Source organism: Pelecanus crispus, chromosome 3 (genome assembly GCF_030463565.1).
Source record: "Pelecanus crispus isolate bPelCri1 chromosome 3, bPelCri1.pri, whole genome shotgun sequence".
In the NCBI taxonomy this organism is placed as follows: Eukaryota; Metazoa; Chordata; class Aves; order Pelecaniformes; family Pelecanidae; genus Pelecanus; species Pelecanus crispus.
Window position 1 is genome coordinate 22,968,177 of NC_134645.1, and position 19,934 is coordinate 22,988,110.

A 19,934-nucleotide genomic window follows, 5' to 3' on the forward strand; every position below is an offset into this window, starting at 1 on the left:
ATGGAAGCAGAAATGACATTCAGTGTCAGAAGTAACAAATTTGAAAGTCTTAAATAATTCAATATAGAGAATATAGTTTAGACAGTTTGTATATAAGTGTGCTTTTTCCTAAAAACACCCCCCCAAACCAAACTTTTTTTTTGCGTTTTCTTTCAAGTCTTTTATCTGTAAATATGAAAGAGGGCTACACCCGAATGTAATTCTTCATTGCCATACTAAACAGTAAAATAGTCTTTCTAATTCACATTGCTCATGGCAGTCTTATTTGATGTTGCTTTGTTAAGTTTGTGATTAAAGCAGTTTGGGATTTTTGTTGGTTGTAAACTTTTGGCATAATGTGAATACCAGTCCCTTTCAAAAACAGCCTTGAGTTGCTTAATGATGCTTGTGCTGTTCCCCGCGTCTGCTTGGTTGATAACAAGGCCAGCTCCAGCATTCTGCGTAAAAGCATTTCCTACCCAATCAAAATTACCTACAAGTAAAGGCAGGAATATACAATGAGTTTCTAACATTAAAAAAAAAAAAAAAACAAACCCACACAAAACAAATAGATAATAATAATAAAAAAAACCCAAACCACAAAAAACCAATCTCCCTAAAGGCAATCCAGCATGATCCAGTATCACCTGGGCAGAGATGGACACAAGTTTTCTATACTAGCAGAAAAGAAAAAGCTCCATTACATACCAGTGTGTAGCGCAGATCATTTCTGGAAGTTCAACAGCTCTAATCCTTCATAAGTGAAAACAGGTTCTTTTATTTATTCAAAACTAACTTGCTCTTCCTTTTGAATATATTGTATTATTACTCCATTTACTTTCCTCATCAGCCTTTTCAGTGCCAAGAATGAAAATATTTTTTTGTTGTATAAACAATTTAAATTAGATGGGATGGAGACTGGTTGCTCCATAATGCTGAGCCAAACAAATAGATCTTTTACAGGTTACCCACTGATAGATACTATTTCAGGAAAGAAAAACAGGGTTTACTGTTTTATGCCAGTTATTACCACCTTTGTTGAAATCTAAGGTAATGAATGAGCATTTCAGATCCTGGTGACCACAAGGCAAAGAAGATAATTGGATTAATGGAAAACAGGTAAACCAAGTGTTTCAGTTATTTCTTTTTATTTCACTAGAACTATAACTATTTAAGTTGTACATTTATAACATGGAGAAAAAAAAATGCTGTTACTAGAGGTCATCTTTTAAAACAGTATCTGAACATACATAAAACATGAAGGTATATGAGAAACTTACTCCCTTCCTTTCAGTGTCATTTCAGATACTTCAGCAGGAAATGTTAAGCATCCTAAAGTTGTCAAGGATGGTAAATTGAAGCCTCATCATAAGGGACATTTTTTCCTATGCTTTCAAGTAAAAGATATATCAGGTCCTTGACATGCATTGGTGTTACTTTCACACAGCTTTGATTCTTTCTTTCTTTCTTTATATGCATCTAAGGATGTAAGGACAATGGGAAAGAAAAAAAACCAACTCAGCTAAGAATCCATGCTGTGTAGACAAGTTATAAGTTACTGAAATTTGATCTGGCTATTGGAAGGAATTTAAAATGGAGTTAAAAAAATATTTGGGGGGGGCTCGTAAAACATTTGGGAGACGAGAGAGGAATAAGCTGCACTATTTGACGTGAAAAATGATTTGGATATGTTAAGAGAAGAGTGTGTGTTAAGAGCCCACCAGGGCGAGCTTTTCAGAGTAGCTCTGACTGTATCTCTGCACTACTTGGGATTCTCCATTCTTCATGTGTGCGTGGGCATGCTTCTGGGTTGCAACCTTGGCCGTCCCCTCCCTCACCGCCTCTGCAGCGACTGGCTTTAAGCCCTTTGCAGTAAGTCAGGGTGAGGAAGTAAGCTACTAAAGTGTCAAGCCGCAGCATATTAGAATGCGTGTTTTCTCTCTTGAATTTATAAAATCTCATGAATTACTTTTTAATTCAGTAGCAGTTTTCTGGTCCTGCAGCTCATGCACAGCTCAAGCAGTCAGATTTTTTTAAAAGGTAGTTTTTAGCCTGCATTCAATGAGCGTTTGACTGATAATAGACTTTTGCTAGATACCATACAGAGACTTTACACCTTTAACCCAAAATACCAATTAGATGCATACCTAATGTTAGGAGGGTGTCTGAAATGTCATTACAGTAAATGCTTTTGAGAAACTGATTCATAGGGAAAAAAAGAGTTTTTAAATGAGAAGAGGCTCAAAGTTCAGTCTTCATCCAGGTTCCCAAAGAAATAAACTATTATTTTAACTTAATAAGCATATCAGCTGTAGATTCCTTTTATACAAATGGGTGCTATTTCAGGTTTTTGGCTACAAACTAGAATTTCTTAAGATGTGGTTACTTACCAATGTATGCAGCTCCATCAGTCACCATATATTTGTTACGATTTAATTTGGGAAGGGAAGCGTTCTTCTGTTCTTTAAGAAAGCATGCACCCTCTTCCTCAAGATCAAAGAATTTCTGCCATAAAATAGAATGGAGTGCAGGTTAATGAAAACCGTTCTATAATGGACAGAAAAAATATGGTCTGTTCTCTACTCTTTATTGAAAATGAGTTAGTGCTACAGAACAGCTTGAGTTTTTGTAGCCACTGTATTTCTTACTAAATTCTCATAATTTGTGATACTCATTACGCCTTGGAATTCTGGACTATACAAAGTATATGGCTACCGCATACTAAAAGCAATACAGTGCCAGGTAGTAAAGGCCATGAAATGAATAAAAAAACCCCTCATCTTTGTGTTCTGCATGATAAGAGCCAGGAACTTTTCTTTAGCTCATTTCCTCATTCATCAAGGGACATTGGGGTTTGAAGTCTGCTTCAGGATCCAGATTGGCAGGCACACAAACAGTTGAATTAATACCTCTATATTATACATTGCATAGTTTCCAACAGGAAACTTGCTGATTTCAGAAACTTAGAAACTTCTCAGGATTAAATCTGATATGGAGAAATCAAATTTACCAGACAACAAGAGGAAAATGCATCTGTTTTACCCTAAAGGGTGAAGTCTGAGTTAGATTTTTTGATTTTGGTTTTTTTTTTTTTTTTTTTTTAATTTTGGAGCTATACGCACTCCTTGTCTGCATCAGTGCCAGACAAAAATGAGATTTCCAGTACAAATCTAAGTACTGTTTGTTTCATCAAGGCAACTAATAGCTAGACACAGATTCCAAAACCAGAAGTAGGGAATAACATGATGAAAGAAAAAAAAAGGTATTTACTGCAAGATTGGGAAACTTTGATTGAAGTGATGGCGTAGGTCTTCAGAACAAACCTAATTCACAATGCATTACTGATGAAAGTAACTGGCTATATACTGCACCCACTTCAGACATTGCAAAATAGTATTTAAAAAAAAAAAGAAAAAACACCCCAAAACTCCTTGATTATTCTTGGGGGGTCTGTTTTCCATAACACAAATTTCATCTCTTGAACCAGTGGTCTTTTTGATTGAAACCTTGAATGAATCCTTTTAGGTTATGGAGGTTATGTCTTTCAGAATAATCTTACTACTTTGAAAACCCAACTGTAAAATACTAAATTCATTATTGAAATCTAGTGATCTCTGTGGTAGACTACAGCATCAGTTTGATTAAATCAAATAAGAGTATAAGCTTAGCACACAGGCAGTTAGTTTTATAAAGCATTCTTTACCCAGCTGATGATGCAGGTCTTCAAGCTGGTCTGCAGTAAACTGCTCGACTCTTGCAAAATGTGTTGTTAATGATTACAAGGAACGCCAGCTTTAGGTTTTATACCACTGGTTGCTTCAGAACTACATATAAATACTCAAAAAATACCTCTTCTTAATTATCAGTCTCGATCGTTACACTTTGGTTTTCCTTTGAGGACTCTAATTTCTGAACCGGCTTATCTGCAATCAGTATTACCGAAACTAATTAATATGGTTTAGTTGCAGGCAAAAGGTAGAGTAGCCCAAAGGCTGCTGTTTACCTAACACTTTATGCTGTGGACTCTGTCAGAATCTCTCTTTTCCCCATTGGAAAATATATTGGGGTAAATTTTACATTGTCAGAGATTGTACCAAAACTGCTTGGAAGAACTCTGTGTAAAATACCAAGGCTAGTTCAGGCTCCTGCTGATTCCATCATTGAGGAGACTTGCTGTTCTTGAACTGACACCCCCCACCTCCCGGCAATGATGAAAGTTTATTGGGGCTGAAGCAGGTTTTTAGTGCACTAGAAATAAAATTCAAAGAATTTGTATTTTTTCAGTGCCCAAATAGTGGATGGTACTGTGGTGCAGTTTTATGATCAATAACTCTCACAAAGCTGTTTCCTTAAACAGTCTCTGAATTTTGTATGTGGCCACATGCTTACTTACCTGTACATGGCATTATCTTCCACAGCTTAATTTGTGCTATGAGCTCAAATACTAGCAAAATTCCAAAGCTAGTTTTTTGAATTTAGAAACAAGCACAACCACCCAAACTGTTTGAGTGATTGCTTTATAAAGGACATTAAAAAAGATTGTTGCATGTAAAACTGTAGTATCTGTCCTTTAAATGAGATTTATATTGTATTTATATTGTATATTCACAGCTAACAAAGCTGCGTGGAGAAATCATACCTTTAACTACAGATTTAGTGATTAACATCACGAACAACTACAGCATTACACTTTTTAAAGAATTAGAACAAACCATCTTCGCAGCTGTAAAGGAGAGTTTACTAGATATTAGGCATTAGTTCTTAGACAACATCAAGAATGCAACTGTGTGCCTGAGGAACTGCTCTACAAACACACACACACTGCAGAAAGTATGTACTTAGAAAGCCAGAGATGGATCTGAATCTTTCTGAAAGGGTCTTGAATTTTTGGATAAAGCCAGAAGAAAATGGTCATGTTTTTCCTGGCGCAACAAAACAGGACGGGAGACAATTAGCCATAAGGTGACCATCAAGGGTACTTGCAGTAGCTCTTCACTGGGATGTGGAAGATACTGTGTGACTAATACTACTACTGTAGGGAATAGTCGAAAACGAGCAGATGGGTAAAGTATTCAGTGCTAGGAAACAAAACATAACAAGCTGTCATCTTCCCAGTGTTAGGAGATTTAGCAAAAATTACATACCTTGATGTAAAAATAGTCAAGCACAATAATCGTATAAGCTTAGAGTTGTCAAATTGAGATAGATTCAGCAGATGTGCTGAATTGAAAAATCATATGTTAGTGTTCTGCTTGTGTAATAACTTTGTAAGAGCGAAAACTTCAGATTCAGGCAGGAAAAGATAGAAGGCTTGAAAATGTAATGTGTTCTCCAGCAACAGCAGAGAAACCATTAACTCCTTGACCGTACAGGTACTGGTAGGGAAACTCATCTGCCCTCACAAACAGAATACACAAATGTAGCTTAGATGAGCAAGTGAACCAGGACTGGCATTAAGTAGCACAGCCGAACATTCTCCAACAGGCGCCTTAGCAGAAGTATGGTGTTAATAACACACCACCTGTTGCTAACATTTCATTAATCTTGTTCATCCTTATTTTAGGAGTTTAGAGCTTTAAAATTAAATTAGTGCTTAGGAGCAAAGGTTTCATAGTTAATTCATAACACTTTGTTTACTTGTAGGGCATTTCTGGCTTTCTGAGAATTAGTGAAAGGTTCAGTTTTTCCTTCCTCTTACCTTAGCAGGAATACACCTGCATAACTCAAAACCAGATCCATGTGGAGGCTCAAGAACAACCTGTGCTGTAGATATGTCTGTTCCATGCCACTCCTTCCTGGTCCCCAGTTGTCTAAAGACACTTTGTTCTAGTTCATACTTTCTGTGGGCCCTTCAAAAACATGCGCCTTTGCTCAGCACTGCACCCAACAGAGCTGGCCCCTTTGTACTGCTCCTTGGAGAGTCAGACTGAGCTTTCTCGCACATAAGGTCAAGGTCACATTTACAAGGTCAAGCCCACAAAACTTAAAGTGTTCTGGAATTAAGGTCCAAAGAAGCACAACAGTGAGCTCTTCACCTTGAGTTTACCCTTTGTGATTCAAGCTTTAATTTCATGACCACACGTGGTTCAGTGCATAGGACAGAGCTCCCTGAATGAGCAGCAGTTTACTGCTTGACATTTGGCTGTGTGCTTACAGCATTTATTTACTCCTCAAACAAAGCTGCTTCCTCGTGAGCTCTTCCCAGTGATCATTTTTTCCGAGAACTTGTATTGAGTTTGCCCTCTTAAAGCAGTTTCAGTCGAATCCAATAATTATTAATGCTTATGTGAACTGGACTCCAAGCAAGATGCTGAGGAACACATAATGAGGGACTAAGCGCTTTCTAACTGCATTGATGCTAATTGCCCAGTATTATCAAAGTTTTGTAGCGAAAGAGAAAAAAAACCCTGCTTCTAGATAGAGCACACTGTTACAAGTCAGTGTTCGCAACTAGGAAATCGTGTCTTGCAGTCCCTGCCTTCCTGACCTCAACAGCAGACTGAAAAATTACACGCACAGCGGTTGGCGGCTGGTTTTGATCAGGCCACTGCTAGGCGTAACAGGTTTGCAGTGCCCTGTTTCTAACTATATACTTGCAGTTAGGCAATACCAAAACTTCCATTAGCCTGCTCAGAGACCAGGGGAAATTGGGAAGAGATTCCCATCTAACTGAGAAATTAAATCAGCCTTCTCCAGGATGACCATGTACTTCAGGCTGCTGCCGTTGGCAGTGTACCCTGCAGCTGCAGCAAGCCATTGGCATTCGCTGGAAACTTCCTAGCCAAACTGGTCTTTCCATAGGCATAAAAAAAAAAAGAAAATTATCACGACAAGGCACATCACAGGAATCAAAAGCTAAAGGAAAGACAAAAGTTACTGAAAATGCTTTGTGGGACTCGGATATATTATCCCCAAGAGAACTGAAGGCGGGGCGGGGGGGCATTTCTGTCACAACAATATTGAGGTACTGGGGCAGCTTAGCAATTTGAAGTACCATTTCAATCAGAATCTGTAACTCAAGGTTCTCTTAACATTTCAGTGTTCTTGTGTATCAACACCTACAATACATGTCTGCATGACAGTATTTTCTGTACAGAGTTTAGTTTGACTCTATGTTTTCTCATACCCAAAGCAGAACGAAAAGGGAAAAGCAGTTTTTTTCCAAGAATTCAAAAGGTTTAAGTTTAGTTTTTACCTTGTTAGCCTATTCCTTCTCCCCCATACACACACATAGTTTTCTTTGATCCTGTCTAGAACAGATGAATACAAAAGAAATGCAGTTTTAAAAAAAAAAAAACAGTGCTCACCTGACATGCTTGGTGAAGTAAAGGAGTGCTGTGATGGAGCCTGTGGCACAGTGTCAACCAAAATCAAATAGATTACCAGTAAACCATGAGCCTTGGGCTATTACTTGTACCAAGGCGTATTTAAGGCATGACTTACCCAGTGTGTGGAATACGTGATGCACAGCACAGAGGTAACTGAGGTGTGTTGTACCTTTACAACTGTTTAAATCTAGGGTGGTCTCATTTTTTTACTGGAAGTTGTATTTGTATTTTCTAACTGCAGAGAGTCTAGCTAGACTATCTACCTAGAATAGATGTCTAGAAATATTTTTTTTTCCTTTTAGCATTTAGTTCTTGACAAGATAAATTCTGTACTAAAGATTTTACCTGCTGTAAATAGATGGAAATGGATACGAGTATGTAGAGCATTAGTAGGTGCCACTTAAATAAAAAATAATTTTGAATACATAAATGGAATTTTGATGATAAATACGGAACAGTCTAGAAGTTACTAAAAATTGAAGTGGCTTAAGCAGTGTCAGCCATGTATAGGCTTTTTAACTTAAAAACACACTTTACAGTGCTTCTTACCTAGGAAACCTGTAATAACAGTGTATGCTATAAAAAAAAAAAAATCCCTATTTCGATATGCATAAATACCACTTAGTGTGTACAACACAAATACTACTTGTTTTTTACAATTGTTGTCGATTTTAAAAAGCCAGAATGATTTAGTGGATTATCAATTTAAGAGGTGAAAATAATTCAGCAGGTTATTTAAGATGGTTATCTGAAAAAAAAAAAAAAAACCCAACCCAAAAAGAAATTGATCCACGATGAATTGATCCAAGATGGCGGATTTTCAGTGTGCCTCAATTTCGTAAAAATGAACTGTATCAAATTGAAAGCAGTACTTACCATACACTCTGTTCTCTAATACAAATGTACCATATATGGTATTTCTCACTTTCCTGTATTGCGTGTCTAATGTCGTCTCATAATGGTTGTCCTAGTCTTCACAGTTCTGAATTTGTAGCCTGAATTTCATGTAAAATCTTCATTATTTTTTCTTGTACTTTGTACTTGACTAAAGGAAAAGTAGATGCTTACGCAGCTGAACAGTAAGGTTACACGAATCCAGACTAAAACACATTTCTGTGCTGTCACATTTACTCTTCTCAGCCAGTATAAAAAAGACATATGTCTACGGTTCACTCCATTAGCTTTGCTGTGAAAGACCAGATGTAGTGTTTTACACAGGCTGTCCACCACACAGACTGCCTTTTGGCATCATCCTATTTTTCTGTCTTAATTTCTATGTCTGTTACTACTAGGAATAAATTCAGTTCATTATATTACATTTCCTATGTTACTTAATGAAATTTAAAGGCTTTGATACTAACAGAAAACACTTCTCAGTTGGGAATTTTTCTTGATATTTTTAGAGGGTGGGAAATATCTTAGATCTCAAAGCAATATGGATTATACTTACAACTTTCAAACTACAGCTTGGAACTTCAGTGCAAATAGCTTTCAGAGACGAAACAAAGTTAAAAGTAAGGGGATCTGTGTCTCTTGAGAAACTTATGAGAAGGCGTACTTTAATACTTCGTAAAACTAACGCTTCTCTTATCTTCCCATCTAAATATGGCCAGTACCTGTGGAGAAAAAATACAATATATTCAGAGAACTTAAAAAATAATTTGGGTTTTTCTGCAGCCAAGTCTAGACATCATAGAGAACACCAAACACACGCGAATTGCATTTTCTTTCTGTTGAAGGAATGCTGTTCTCATTTAAAGGGATTCTCACTGAACGGATCTGCCAGCATCCTTTTTTGTGTCATTCTGCCCTGCACCCAAACTGTCACTGTGGGGGACAGCGAGGTTGTGGATGGTTGAGCACATCTTCCATCTGCATAGGTGCACGGAGAGCTGCCAAAACACCTGCACAAAATACAGGTACCTTGTCCACCCATAGCTGGGAGAGTTCTGTGGCGAGAGCAGCGGAGCTCCTGCGGTGCCAGAGACCCAGCAGAACGAGCTACAGCTAGAGGGTGCTGCTTACCCAGCCCAGGCAGAGGGTCGAGGAGGATTTTCTGTTGGTTACACAAGGATCAGGAAAACTGGATTCCCTCCCTGACTGCCATCCTTTTTTTTTTGTCCTCTGTACTGAGACCACACAGGCTGGGGACTGGAATGCCTCCTCTAATTTCTTGCGTGGGAAAAGGAGAGCTGCTGCTATGCAGGGTGCCTGCATCCTTCAGGAGCAGATGATGATGGGCCGTTTAAGGAGGATGCTACCTTTTTTCTGCGGAGGGTTGCAGAAATTCTGTCATGAATGAATGGGATGGTGGCTTCTGTGGTGCTATTCTCACAGTCGCTAGTTAGCTAGGTGTTCCTGAGCTTTGGTGGGAGCAGGTCAGGACAGGGAGAATTAGGCAAAGAAAATGCATGTTTTCTTTATTCCAGCAGCATCAAGGCATTTGGCCTAATGAAGTCTGAGCTCTACAATGCCAGAAAACAACTTACAAGTGAGGACTGGGAGCGGACAAGGTAGGGAAGCTGTGGCAGTGCCTCAAACACAAAGCCATGCTGTAGGAAAAATATTGAAAAATTGATACAGCTGGCTTCCCTGGATCTCCCTAATCCAGTAGATTTCTGAATTCTTCAGCCATGACAACAAAGTAAGAAGGACTATAGGAGATAACATCAACTGCAACACTGTAATGGTTCTACATACTAAGTTTCTTTCCAACATAAAGGAGAAACACGAGGGATGCATATTGTGAAACAGGTTCCTACAGCGCTACCCACGATTCTTTCACTGCAATAGAGGCTGTACATAATGAGTTTTTCAGAAAAACCCTCTTGTAGATTTGAAACAGCTTATGCTTGATATCAGTCAAATGATCGCTAGTGTTTGAAAAAAGTGAACAAAACATTTTTAATTATGCAAAACTGGAAAAAAGCACATAACCACATGTTTAGTTTGGCTTAACTGTGTTCAGATAAAGTGCATGGAGGGAACGGTGAGCTTTACTAGATGCTCAATTCATTGTGAGACTGAGAGTGGGAGGGGCCACTGGATCCTTGCCTTCTGAGTTGGATGGTTTTATGACACTGTGGCTCCAGTTTCGGGTCATGAGTGCTTTTTAGTGGTCCATACAAACAGTGTGTTTAAAAATTATTTGGTTTTGTTTGTTTTTAGCAACTCTCATTTAACCAAAATGTGATACAATTCAAATGTAATCTGTGCTGAATTTGGAATTTTCATGTGTATGTATATTTCCATAAAATAATGCCATCTCCCACGTTGTATGTGAGAACTCACAACATGTTATTTCTCTCTTAACAGACACGCGCACACACACTTATGTTGACTATCTGTATGATACTCATAAAATGCCAGTAGCTGTGGTATCAAGATAGTGAATACAATAGTGTAAGAAATAGGATTCATGTATAAGCAGGTTCTTGTATTGCTGGGTCCCAGTCACTTGCAGATGGTCAGACTAGACAATTTCTGATCTCCTTCGACAGGCAGATCCAAAGCTTAGGACCCAGAACTGGAAATGTCTTCTTAGGTCCCAATTCTGCTCCCATTTAAGTCAATGGCAGAACTCTCACTGATTTCAATAAGAGCAGAATTGGGCCCCAAGAAATTGGTCCCCAGTAGTAACTAATCTCCTGTGGGTTCATTTGCTCCAGCAGGCCTCATTGGCATTATGATAATGCACTAGTCCTGGGCATGGACACTCACCGTTTAGCATTGGTGTCAATGACGATCGGCAAGTAGTCCATGACAGCTATGTATACAAACTGTTTCGCATCATCGATAACACTGTATATAGCTTCAATATCCAGGACTCTGTCCTTTGGGCAGAAGAGTTTAGGTGAATTCTGCGAAGGGAAAAGTTCAAATATGTCATTTAAAATACGTGATTTATTTTCTCTGCCCCTCATTCTTCTCGAGATGGCAAGTGGTATCCTTTATTTTAGTAGAGAATATTAACTGATACCTTCAACTGTCCTGCTAGAATACTCATAGGTACCAAGGAGAGTTATTTGCTTAATTTCCCCTTGAAAGCCTCAACATTTAGATATAACTATGGGTAAAATGCGGAAGACACAAACTTCAAAACATCCACTGTCATCAAAGAAGCTCTAGGTGAAGTTACATTTCAGAGAATTTTGTTCCAAAGAGTCCCATGACTAACTATTAGATGGAGTAATATCTGTGTTCTTGCCACATGAGCCTGATCCACCACTTGCTACCAAGAATTAAGTCTATCATGTCAGTTCTGTTTAAAGTTCCACACAAAGGCACCGTTTACTCAGTCACTGTCACCAGGAGGCACTGCAGTTTTGCAATAAACTTATCTTTAAAGCAGAGCTTCAGGTATAAATTAACTCTTTACCTGGTACTGAGCCAGTAAGTGGTAAGCCCAGATTTCAGCTTTTCTGCCTTGTATCTGGGGGTGTTGTATGTGTCTGTCAGCAAGGCGAAGCCAGCAGGAATCACCTGGCTGGGGCAGAGAGGCCCAGGACTTTGTGCTCTTCTGCCTGAGCAGGGAGAGAGATGCGGAGCCCTGCCAGACCACTGCCTTCCTGCTGCTGTACCACCTTCTCACCTTTGTTACCTGCTTGGGTGGCAGCTGACGTCTAGATTAGTATGTTTTCTTTAGGGACAGATCCTGGGGTTTTGATTAGTCTTCTTTTCTTTCAATACAATGCCTATCACGGTTGGTTTCTTAATCATTGAATGGCGTTCTTAAAGAATTACTACAACTAAGTTCAGAAAATATTAGAAAATGAACAGTAGCAAGATTCCAAGACCAGTATTCCAGATCCATTCCTGAGCACCAGGAAAACCAACCAAAACCTCTTATGTTTTATCAGCCAGCCTGGAAGACGATTTTGTTGCTAAGCAACATTATAGCCATGATTTCCGAGAATAACAAAACAAAACAAAACAAACAAACAAAAAAAATCAATGTCTTTGTGTTATGCTTGTTGTTTTATACAGCACAAACATTGAAAGTGAAATAAGTTTCCAAAGAATGAGTTTCAGCTCAAGAAAAGTGTAAAGTGATTTCGTTAAACATAATTTATATCTGTTATCTGAAACTTTTAAGAGGCTGTTGCATTGAGATTTTATTCTTACACTCGTATTGTTTTCTTGAAGTCTTAAGTTGCAGAAAAGCTAAAGAATGGAATTCTTATGCATTGTCTTTCTCAGATGCGTCCTATATAAAGACCAGAAAGTGAAAGATACTTAGAAGATAATTAGAAGAAAAACTAATGTTAAAGTTCTCACTGTAACACCTGTGTTTGGGCATGCCACTTGTTACCCTGTGGCACGGCTGACCCCCCAACGCCCCGTGGTCATAAAAAAGTATTTTGGTACTTCTCTCAGTATTAGTTGCATAGTACTTGCTGTTCTGATCCAATACCCATTTGATACTCCTCTTCAGCCACCAGAAACAGGCCTGTGTTCTCACTGGGCAACAGCACCTCGCCATGCCCCTGCGCGGGGGGGGTGCTCCCCCAGACCGAACGGGAGGCAGCACAGGGCTGGGGGCAGGAGCGGCGCAGCACCGAGCAAGGCAGCACCACCCCCCTGCCCACAGACAGGGCACTGATGGCAATAAGAGAACTGCCTGGCTTGTGGAGACTTTTTTCTTATCACTAGTTCAGGAACAGACAGTGATCATAAGACCTGGTTCCACCAAACCAGTCCAGTGCAGCTCCAGGGCTGCCATCCAGAGGGGCATGCTGGCGAACATTGAGAATTTGCTAGTAGGTGAGAAATTTATCAGAAAGCCTGTTTTCAGGAAGGAAGAACCAGCTCAACTGGCTGTGGCTACAAATTCAGATAGCTCTTGGAGTGGGACTTCATTGATTGGAGATTCTGGAGTACCAGCGACTCCTTCCTTTTGTTTTCTGAAGTGGAAGTTCAAGAGAAAGAGGCCTTTGTTGCCCACACAAAAGGAAAATACAAATGCCAAGGAGGAAGTGAACTTTCCATAAACTGCAGAAGAGCAGTTTTTGTAAAGCCTCTCTCCACCTGTCTTTGCCTAGGATCCCACATTCCTTAAAGTTGGCTTTGCCCAGCTTTCCTTACTGTGTGCCCCTCTAGGACTGACTTTCAGCAGGATTTCTCCATTTCTTACAGATTACTTAGAAGGGAGTAGGAGTTCATTTCACAGCTCCTTAGCTAACTGTCTGAAAGTCAGTCTCTAATTTAAGCTAGTCCTTAAGACTCTCCAGAATCAATGTCTCTTCAAACGTCTATTAATTCTGGCTGTCTTGGACACTTCCAGATTTTCACTCCAAATAACTCTCTCTTTCCCCCGATTGTAGGAGTTTGAAAAATCCTGGACACCTGAATGTTGCGTGGGTCCCAGCAGGGGAAGGTAAACCCTGCCTTGTATAACCACGCATCTGCGCCAATATCCTGTGTCAGTGGCTGTACAACTTAGTGTGCTACATGCATTGTGGTGTTTTAGACATAACTGGCTATAAAGCAATGGGGTTTTGCCCCTTGTTTTATACAGAATGGTAAATAACTCTTGCAAACTTCATTATATTCCTGATTTTTAAGGGGTTTTTAAACTCATGTAATTATCTCAAAAATGAAAGATAGTCCATCTTTCATCATCTATCTCTCTGTGTACTTTTTTCCAGTTTTGCTACATCACTGCTGAGATGAAGGACTGCTTCATTTCTTCCCATTAAAAACACAGACACAGTGCTCCCATGGGGATTGCTGCTTGAATTTTAAAAGTTTTAAAATGTCATTTAAAAATAAAGCTGAAGTAGATAAAGTTCTACAGAAGTATGAATGCTTTCAATGGAACAGGGTGAAGAGGATTAATCCTTATAAAATTAACACTGATAAAAATGCAAGCTCTGATATCAAGCTTATTCTGTATCATTTTAGATGTCTGATTAACAGTTCATTTACTCCAAATCATTCACCTCATATCCACTAGTGTAAATGAGCTAATTTGAAGGGCCTCCCTACCATTTTCTGAATGTGAGAGGAAAAGTGAACATTGCAGAGAAAGGAAAAAGAAGAGTGCACAAATGAAATTCTGCAGCAGCTTCAGTCCTGGCAAATTGCACGTAAGAACAATAACACAGAAATCAGAATGAAAAAAAAAAAAACCAGATTGTAATTTGTCTCTTCTGCACCATAGGAAAAGGCAAATAACTTCTAAAAAACCTTTCAATTACAGACTTCCCCACAAAAGTATACCTATTGGAATAACCATTTGCCCAGAGAACAGAATGATTTGGTTTTTCCAGCATTATAAGACTATCGAGACTATCAATCAAGTTCTGTCTTGTGTAGGTGACAGCTGTAGTGGTCTTATCTCTATAGTTGAGTTTCCAGTCACTCACATGAATCTCAATTTTAGTAGCTGCTTTTGGCTAAGGACATAGTGGTAGTGTGCATCTTCTTCAGTTAGGGCAAATTTAGAGAAGTACTTAAGTATAGCTTAGTTTACACCATATATGTTCCTATTCATGAAAATTACCATCCATGGTAATTTCTGTCAGGGAGAACACAGCACTATGAGGGACTTAACTGCAGTGAACTGTGAACATCTCTATATCAGTAAAAAGACACTTAAGATTCTTTTCACAGTTGCTACTAACACCTACCTAACCTGGTCTCGTTACTCTGTAGTTTGTGAAGGACAATATTAGCAGAGCAAGCAGATGTGAAATTTTCAGGTCTTCCAAAAATCTGGTGGGTTTAATAAGTTTCTTCCCTTCCCTCCCTCTCTGCCGCTCATTTCGGAACTTACCGACACGAAAGCTTCTGATTTTGTCTCGTTCAGCTGCAGTGTCAGTTTATTTTGAGTATCGTACACTCCATATAGTCTCTTAGACCAACTTGGAGGTATTTTATTCTTGTATCTTAATGAGCTATACAGGGCAAATATCCTTTGTAAATCCAGGACCAGGCAGCTACAGTTGTATACGATGACACCAAGTTCCTTCATCTGTGAAATTAAAAGTTGGTATCATTAGCGATATTTTGGCTGATGGATCTGTGGAAGTATGTAGCAAGAACATAAGAGTGTCTGAGGGGTATCTTCCAGAAGCGTGCCTTGAGCTCAGCGGTAGTACTGTCAACTACAAGAACATTCCTAACAATACTCTTTTAAAGGCAAACACATAAGCTAAATTTTCAAAGTCAAGAGTGGGTAAAAACTACCAGGCTTTGTATGTTCAGTGCATGTCAGAGCCGCGTGTCCTGACGGAATACAACACACCTTATGGACAAATGCAACTTAGGAGTGAGACCCATTTGTCATAGGCACCATTTTTTTATAGGTGTTGCCCAAGGTTTTACTACCCTTGGCTAGAGTGGTTTTTATTTATTTAGTATTTTTATATTATTTTGTTTACAGGAAAAGCATCCTTTCTGCTGGAGGATGTAGGAGCACACACTGCTACTAGTGACAGTTTCTTGCCTCAGAAACAATTTGTTTTCTGTGCGTTCTGGAAAAGGTGAAAGAAATGGACTTAAGTTATTTCACTGCTGGAGAACGGATATGATGCTCCAGCTTCAAATAAGAGGATGAAAAACTAGGTGTTTAATACTATCAGTAGCTCAGTTTACTGTGCTGTTAAATCCAGCATGATCCAGTATATAATATAGCCAATTAGAACACAAAAAGGTTGGGGTTTTAATTCCCCCATTGCTATGGTATGGTACCTCACCTAGGGTACTCCAAATTTCTGGGTGTCAGTTTCTTCATATGTAACAATGGAGATAATGATACTCTTCTCTCATGAAAAGTACTCTGTAAGCATCAACATCCTTACATATAAAGTATGAGGAAAAATAGCCCAAGTAAATATAGACATCATAGTACAATTAAATGCTTTAACCTTCTACGGACACAGTCTCACTTCTCCATTTAAGTAAAGGCATGTCTCCTGGTCATAAATCGGGGTTTAGCAGAGATTTCATTAATTGCACATCCGTAGTACTTAAGCTGTTGACAGAACTTAATTTATAAACATATTTCCTGGCTTCTGTAATCAAAGCAGAACCGCATGCACACTCTCTCCCTTCCTTTGCTTTGTAATAGCTCAGGAAAGCACTGCTGTGGTCACAGACGCTATTGTCCTCTCATTATCTGCATTGTTCCTGCGCAATTCTCCCTGACTGCAGATGAGAACCGCTCTGCAAGAGTGGGCAGAGAAAGGGAGGCAAAGGGTAGAATTGAACCTTCAACTCTCTTTCTATGGTGGGTGAAAGAAAACAACAAATCCCAGTACTCCAATGAGAAAGCAGCTCAATGGGTGACACCTCCTGTGGGTCCCCGACCTGGAAATACCACATACATAAGAATATACAACACTGAGCGATCTCATTCCCAAGTGGTTACTGAAGAGTTGCAACCACAGGAACATTACCTAATATTCTTACTGCCTAAATCAGAATATTTCTGCAAACTTCTTTAATTCAGAAAAAATATGGAATTCCTCCATTAGCCTGCACAACCTGAAATCTGTGGAAAGTTGGAAAATACAGGCTACTTGCTGCACTGCAGCCTTTCATTTATGGGTAAGCCAGTAAATTAATTTTGATGATATATATAAACTATTCCAAGCTATGCCCAACACCCTCGTCAAACAGTCTATCTGGAATAACATCTTTGGTTTTTCCCCTGGGCGCTGGTATCTTTGAGGATGCTCCTATATTCAGTTCTAGGCTGTCCCCGTCCTCTATGCACTGTTTGTGTCCAAACATTTTTAACTGTACATTATCACTGTTTTCACTGTGTGCTGCCAATACTGTTCTCTTAATTGCCAGGCATGCCATTGCAAAGGACTAACTAATAGTATTGTTACATGTATCTGCATAATGTGGTTTAATCGGCTTTTCACGGCTGTTAGTTGATTCTGACATAATTATGTGGTTACAGTTTTCCCTTCATTTATCAGTCCCATTATTACTATTCCACTTTATCCCTTCCATTAAAAGTAAAGATAAAACAGTGTCCTCACTGCACACCAGAAGCTGCCAGGATTGCATTCGCGTGAGCAGCTCTCCTTGGAGCAGGAGTGCTTGCAGTGTGTCCTCTCCCTGCGAATTAAAGGATTGCCCTTCTGCCTAAGTGCTTCCTCATGTACAGAGGTGGGGAGGAAGCCGGGGGCACTAATGGGTTTTTTTTAAGTGCAGTTTTTACAGATTGCCACCTAGCCTGACTGTAAGATGAAGCATCAGCCATGCCTTACCGCCAGCCTCTCCCCGTGAGCAGACGCGCACAGGGAGCAGCCCGTTCGGCGCAGGAACTTCAGCCTCCCGTGGGAGCGGGCGGCTGCAGGAGCCGAGGTGGTGCCCTGGACCAGGCCCTGTCACTCACTCACTGGCCGCGGTTACGCTCAAATTGCAGACTGGAACGAAGCCATTTCAAGCGATGTATTTACAGCGCAGTAATGAACCCTGGCTTCCCGCGGCGTTGCGTCTTGCAGTTAGCTTCTCTGGAGGCAAGCACCGATCAAATGTTTTCCTGCTTCTGAAGCTGTGACAAGAGCTCTCCCCCACGGGGCGTCCCTGGCACACCATACAGACTGGGGCCCTCCTTTCCCTCTCTGGGAAAGCACAGTTATCCTCTTTACCCAGCTGCCTGTTTCCATTAGGCTGTTATGAACGTAAGTTCAAATTTGCCTGAACTTGGAAAGTAGATTCAAAGTTATTGGAAGAGGGCAGACAGCCACTCCGATGCTTCTTGCGCAGACCGCATTTCCTTAGGAAACCAGGTTAGATGTCAGCCTGTCACCTCATGGCTGTCTTGGTTTACATACGATACGTCACCTTGAAATGGAAACAACACAAACACGCATGCAGTAACACCCCAGCTGCCTCCTTTCTTGTAGAATAGCCCCAACAGTTTTGGAGACCAAAAAAATACTCTGTTTCAGAAGCGTCTGAGCATATTTTTACTCCTATACTCTGAGGTGAGGAGAGACTGCTCTTTTCCCAATTAATCACAAAGCCTATCATCCTGCAGGCACTGCAGAGAGTATGCAGCAAGGATGTGCTAGGGACAGATTTAGTATGAAGCGGTATGTCATCTAGATAAGGGAAAAGACTTTCTCTTCAGTTTGAGAGCTGCTGTTATTACAGGCCTTTATATTTTTTTTTTTTTTTTTAAATAGCCTCAGAGGAGAAGCAGAAAAAATCATTTATATTGAAAGAATCAAAATCTGAGTGTTGCTCCCTGGCTTGCAGTGACTGAAACCTGCAGCTAAGCATCATCTGAGGTATCTGTTAAGGTAAAATCCTTCAGGGCAAGAGCTCTTAAGGCAAGGGAAGTATTTCTTCATCCTGAGTTTTAAAAGCAACTCACATAGTAATGAAAACATAGCTGAAAAATTGAAGTGAAGAAGATCTCAAGAAATCAAAACCTTAATAAAACTAAGGAAGATAAATCTGAAATGCAAAGAAAGAATCACAAATTTGATTACCTCAAAACAGAACTGAAATATTCAGATGTTAAAGTCACAGAGTTGCTTGTGAGTGATATTTTCAGGGCATGTGCTGGGGGTGGGGATAGGAACGGTTTTCTGGATAGAGAATCTTGTGTCCTCCCATGAGCAGGTTTCTTTCCCTCTTTGTTAAAAGCCACCATGAGTGCTATTCTCAAATAATGAAAAACATGGGAGCTGGTTTTCCTTGTTCCCCATGACATTTACATTTGTGCAGAGCAACTGTTAAAGGCTACCAAATCACCATTTGTCTTTCTTGCCACTAAGGGCTTTCTTAAAGCACCAGAGAAGTGAATTGGCTACACAAGACTCAATGTCAATTAGCTACACCACTCAAATGGTGGTTCATACCCATTGTACAACAATGCTCTAACTACAGAAATAATTCAAGCTACAAAAATTAACAAATTTGGCCTAGCTAGAAAAATACTGATTTTTATGACAAGAGGGGGAATTCCTTACTAGACTGGACAAAGAGCAGGATTTCACAAACAGGAATTTCTGCTTTTTCTTTTCCCTTGTACATTTGTAGGTGGCACATACAAAATGAGAAAAACACAGGAAAAGAACCTAAACAATACAGGTTGCGGACACATAACATTGTAAGCTTTATAAGCTGAGAAACTATGTTAGCAGGACTTTTCAAATGCATTTGGATCGTGGGTTAGACAGGGTGTATGACATGCCCTTACCCTGCACTGTGCAGACTAGACAGAGCGTTTTATATTTACCTTCAGCTACACTCTAAGAGACAACCCTACTGTGTAGGCAAGGTACTATTTGACCTACATAGGAGTGGCACAATCTGGTTCACAGCTTGCAATATCTGAATTGTGGCAAATGTAGCAGGAGGCTTTAGAAAACTCCTTGTTAGTTTATTTTAAAGAAAAAGTTTTTAGTAATTGCTCACACTCAAGCCTGATCCTGAAAACGATAGGCAGCTCTCCTTGGGCATTAACTGCCATTTGCCCAAAAGCTCAGGCCACTGGCAGGGGCTGGGCATCCACTGCCTGTGCTACAGAAACTCTGGATTAACTACAGGTAGTCTATTGCACATTAAATGTACTAAGCAGACTTTTTGCATACAGGACTGTGTGTGCATCTCCCATTTGCCTGTGTTTGAAAATGTATTTAATTATTCTTTCAA

The 19,934-nt window shown here is 39.7% G+C and overlaps 1 protein-coding gene across 1 annotated transcript in view; it reads right to left on the minus strand.

The window, feature by feature from the left end:
- Positions 1–236: 236 nt before the first annotated feature.
- PLD5 (phospholipase D family member 5) overlaps positions 237–19,934 on the minus strand; it is a 190,140-nt gene continuing 170,442 nt past the window's right edge. The window contains exons 6-10 of the mRNA XM_075708055.1: positions 15,085–15,282; positions 11,028–11,167; positions 8,758–8,923; positions 2,370–2,484; positions 237–472 (exon numbers count right to left, since the gene is read on the minus strand). Coding sequence (XP_075564170.1) covers positions 237–472; positions 2,370–2,484; positions 8,758–8,923; positions 11,028–11,167; positions 15,085–15,282 — 855 coding nt within the window. The remainder of the gene's footprint in view (positions 473–2,369; positions 2,485–8,757; positions 8,924–11,027; positions 11,168–15,084; positions 15,283–19,934) is intronic.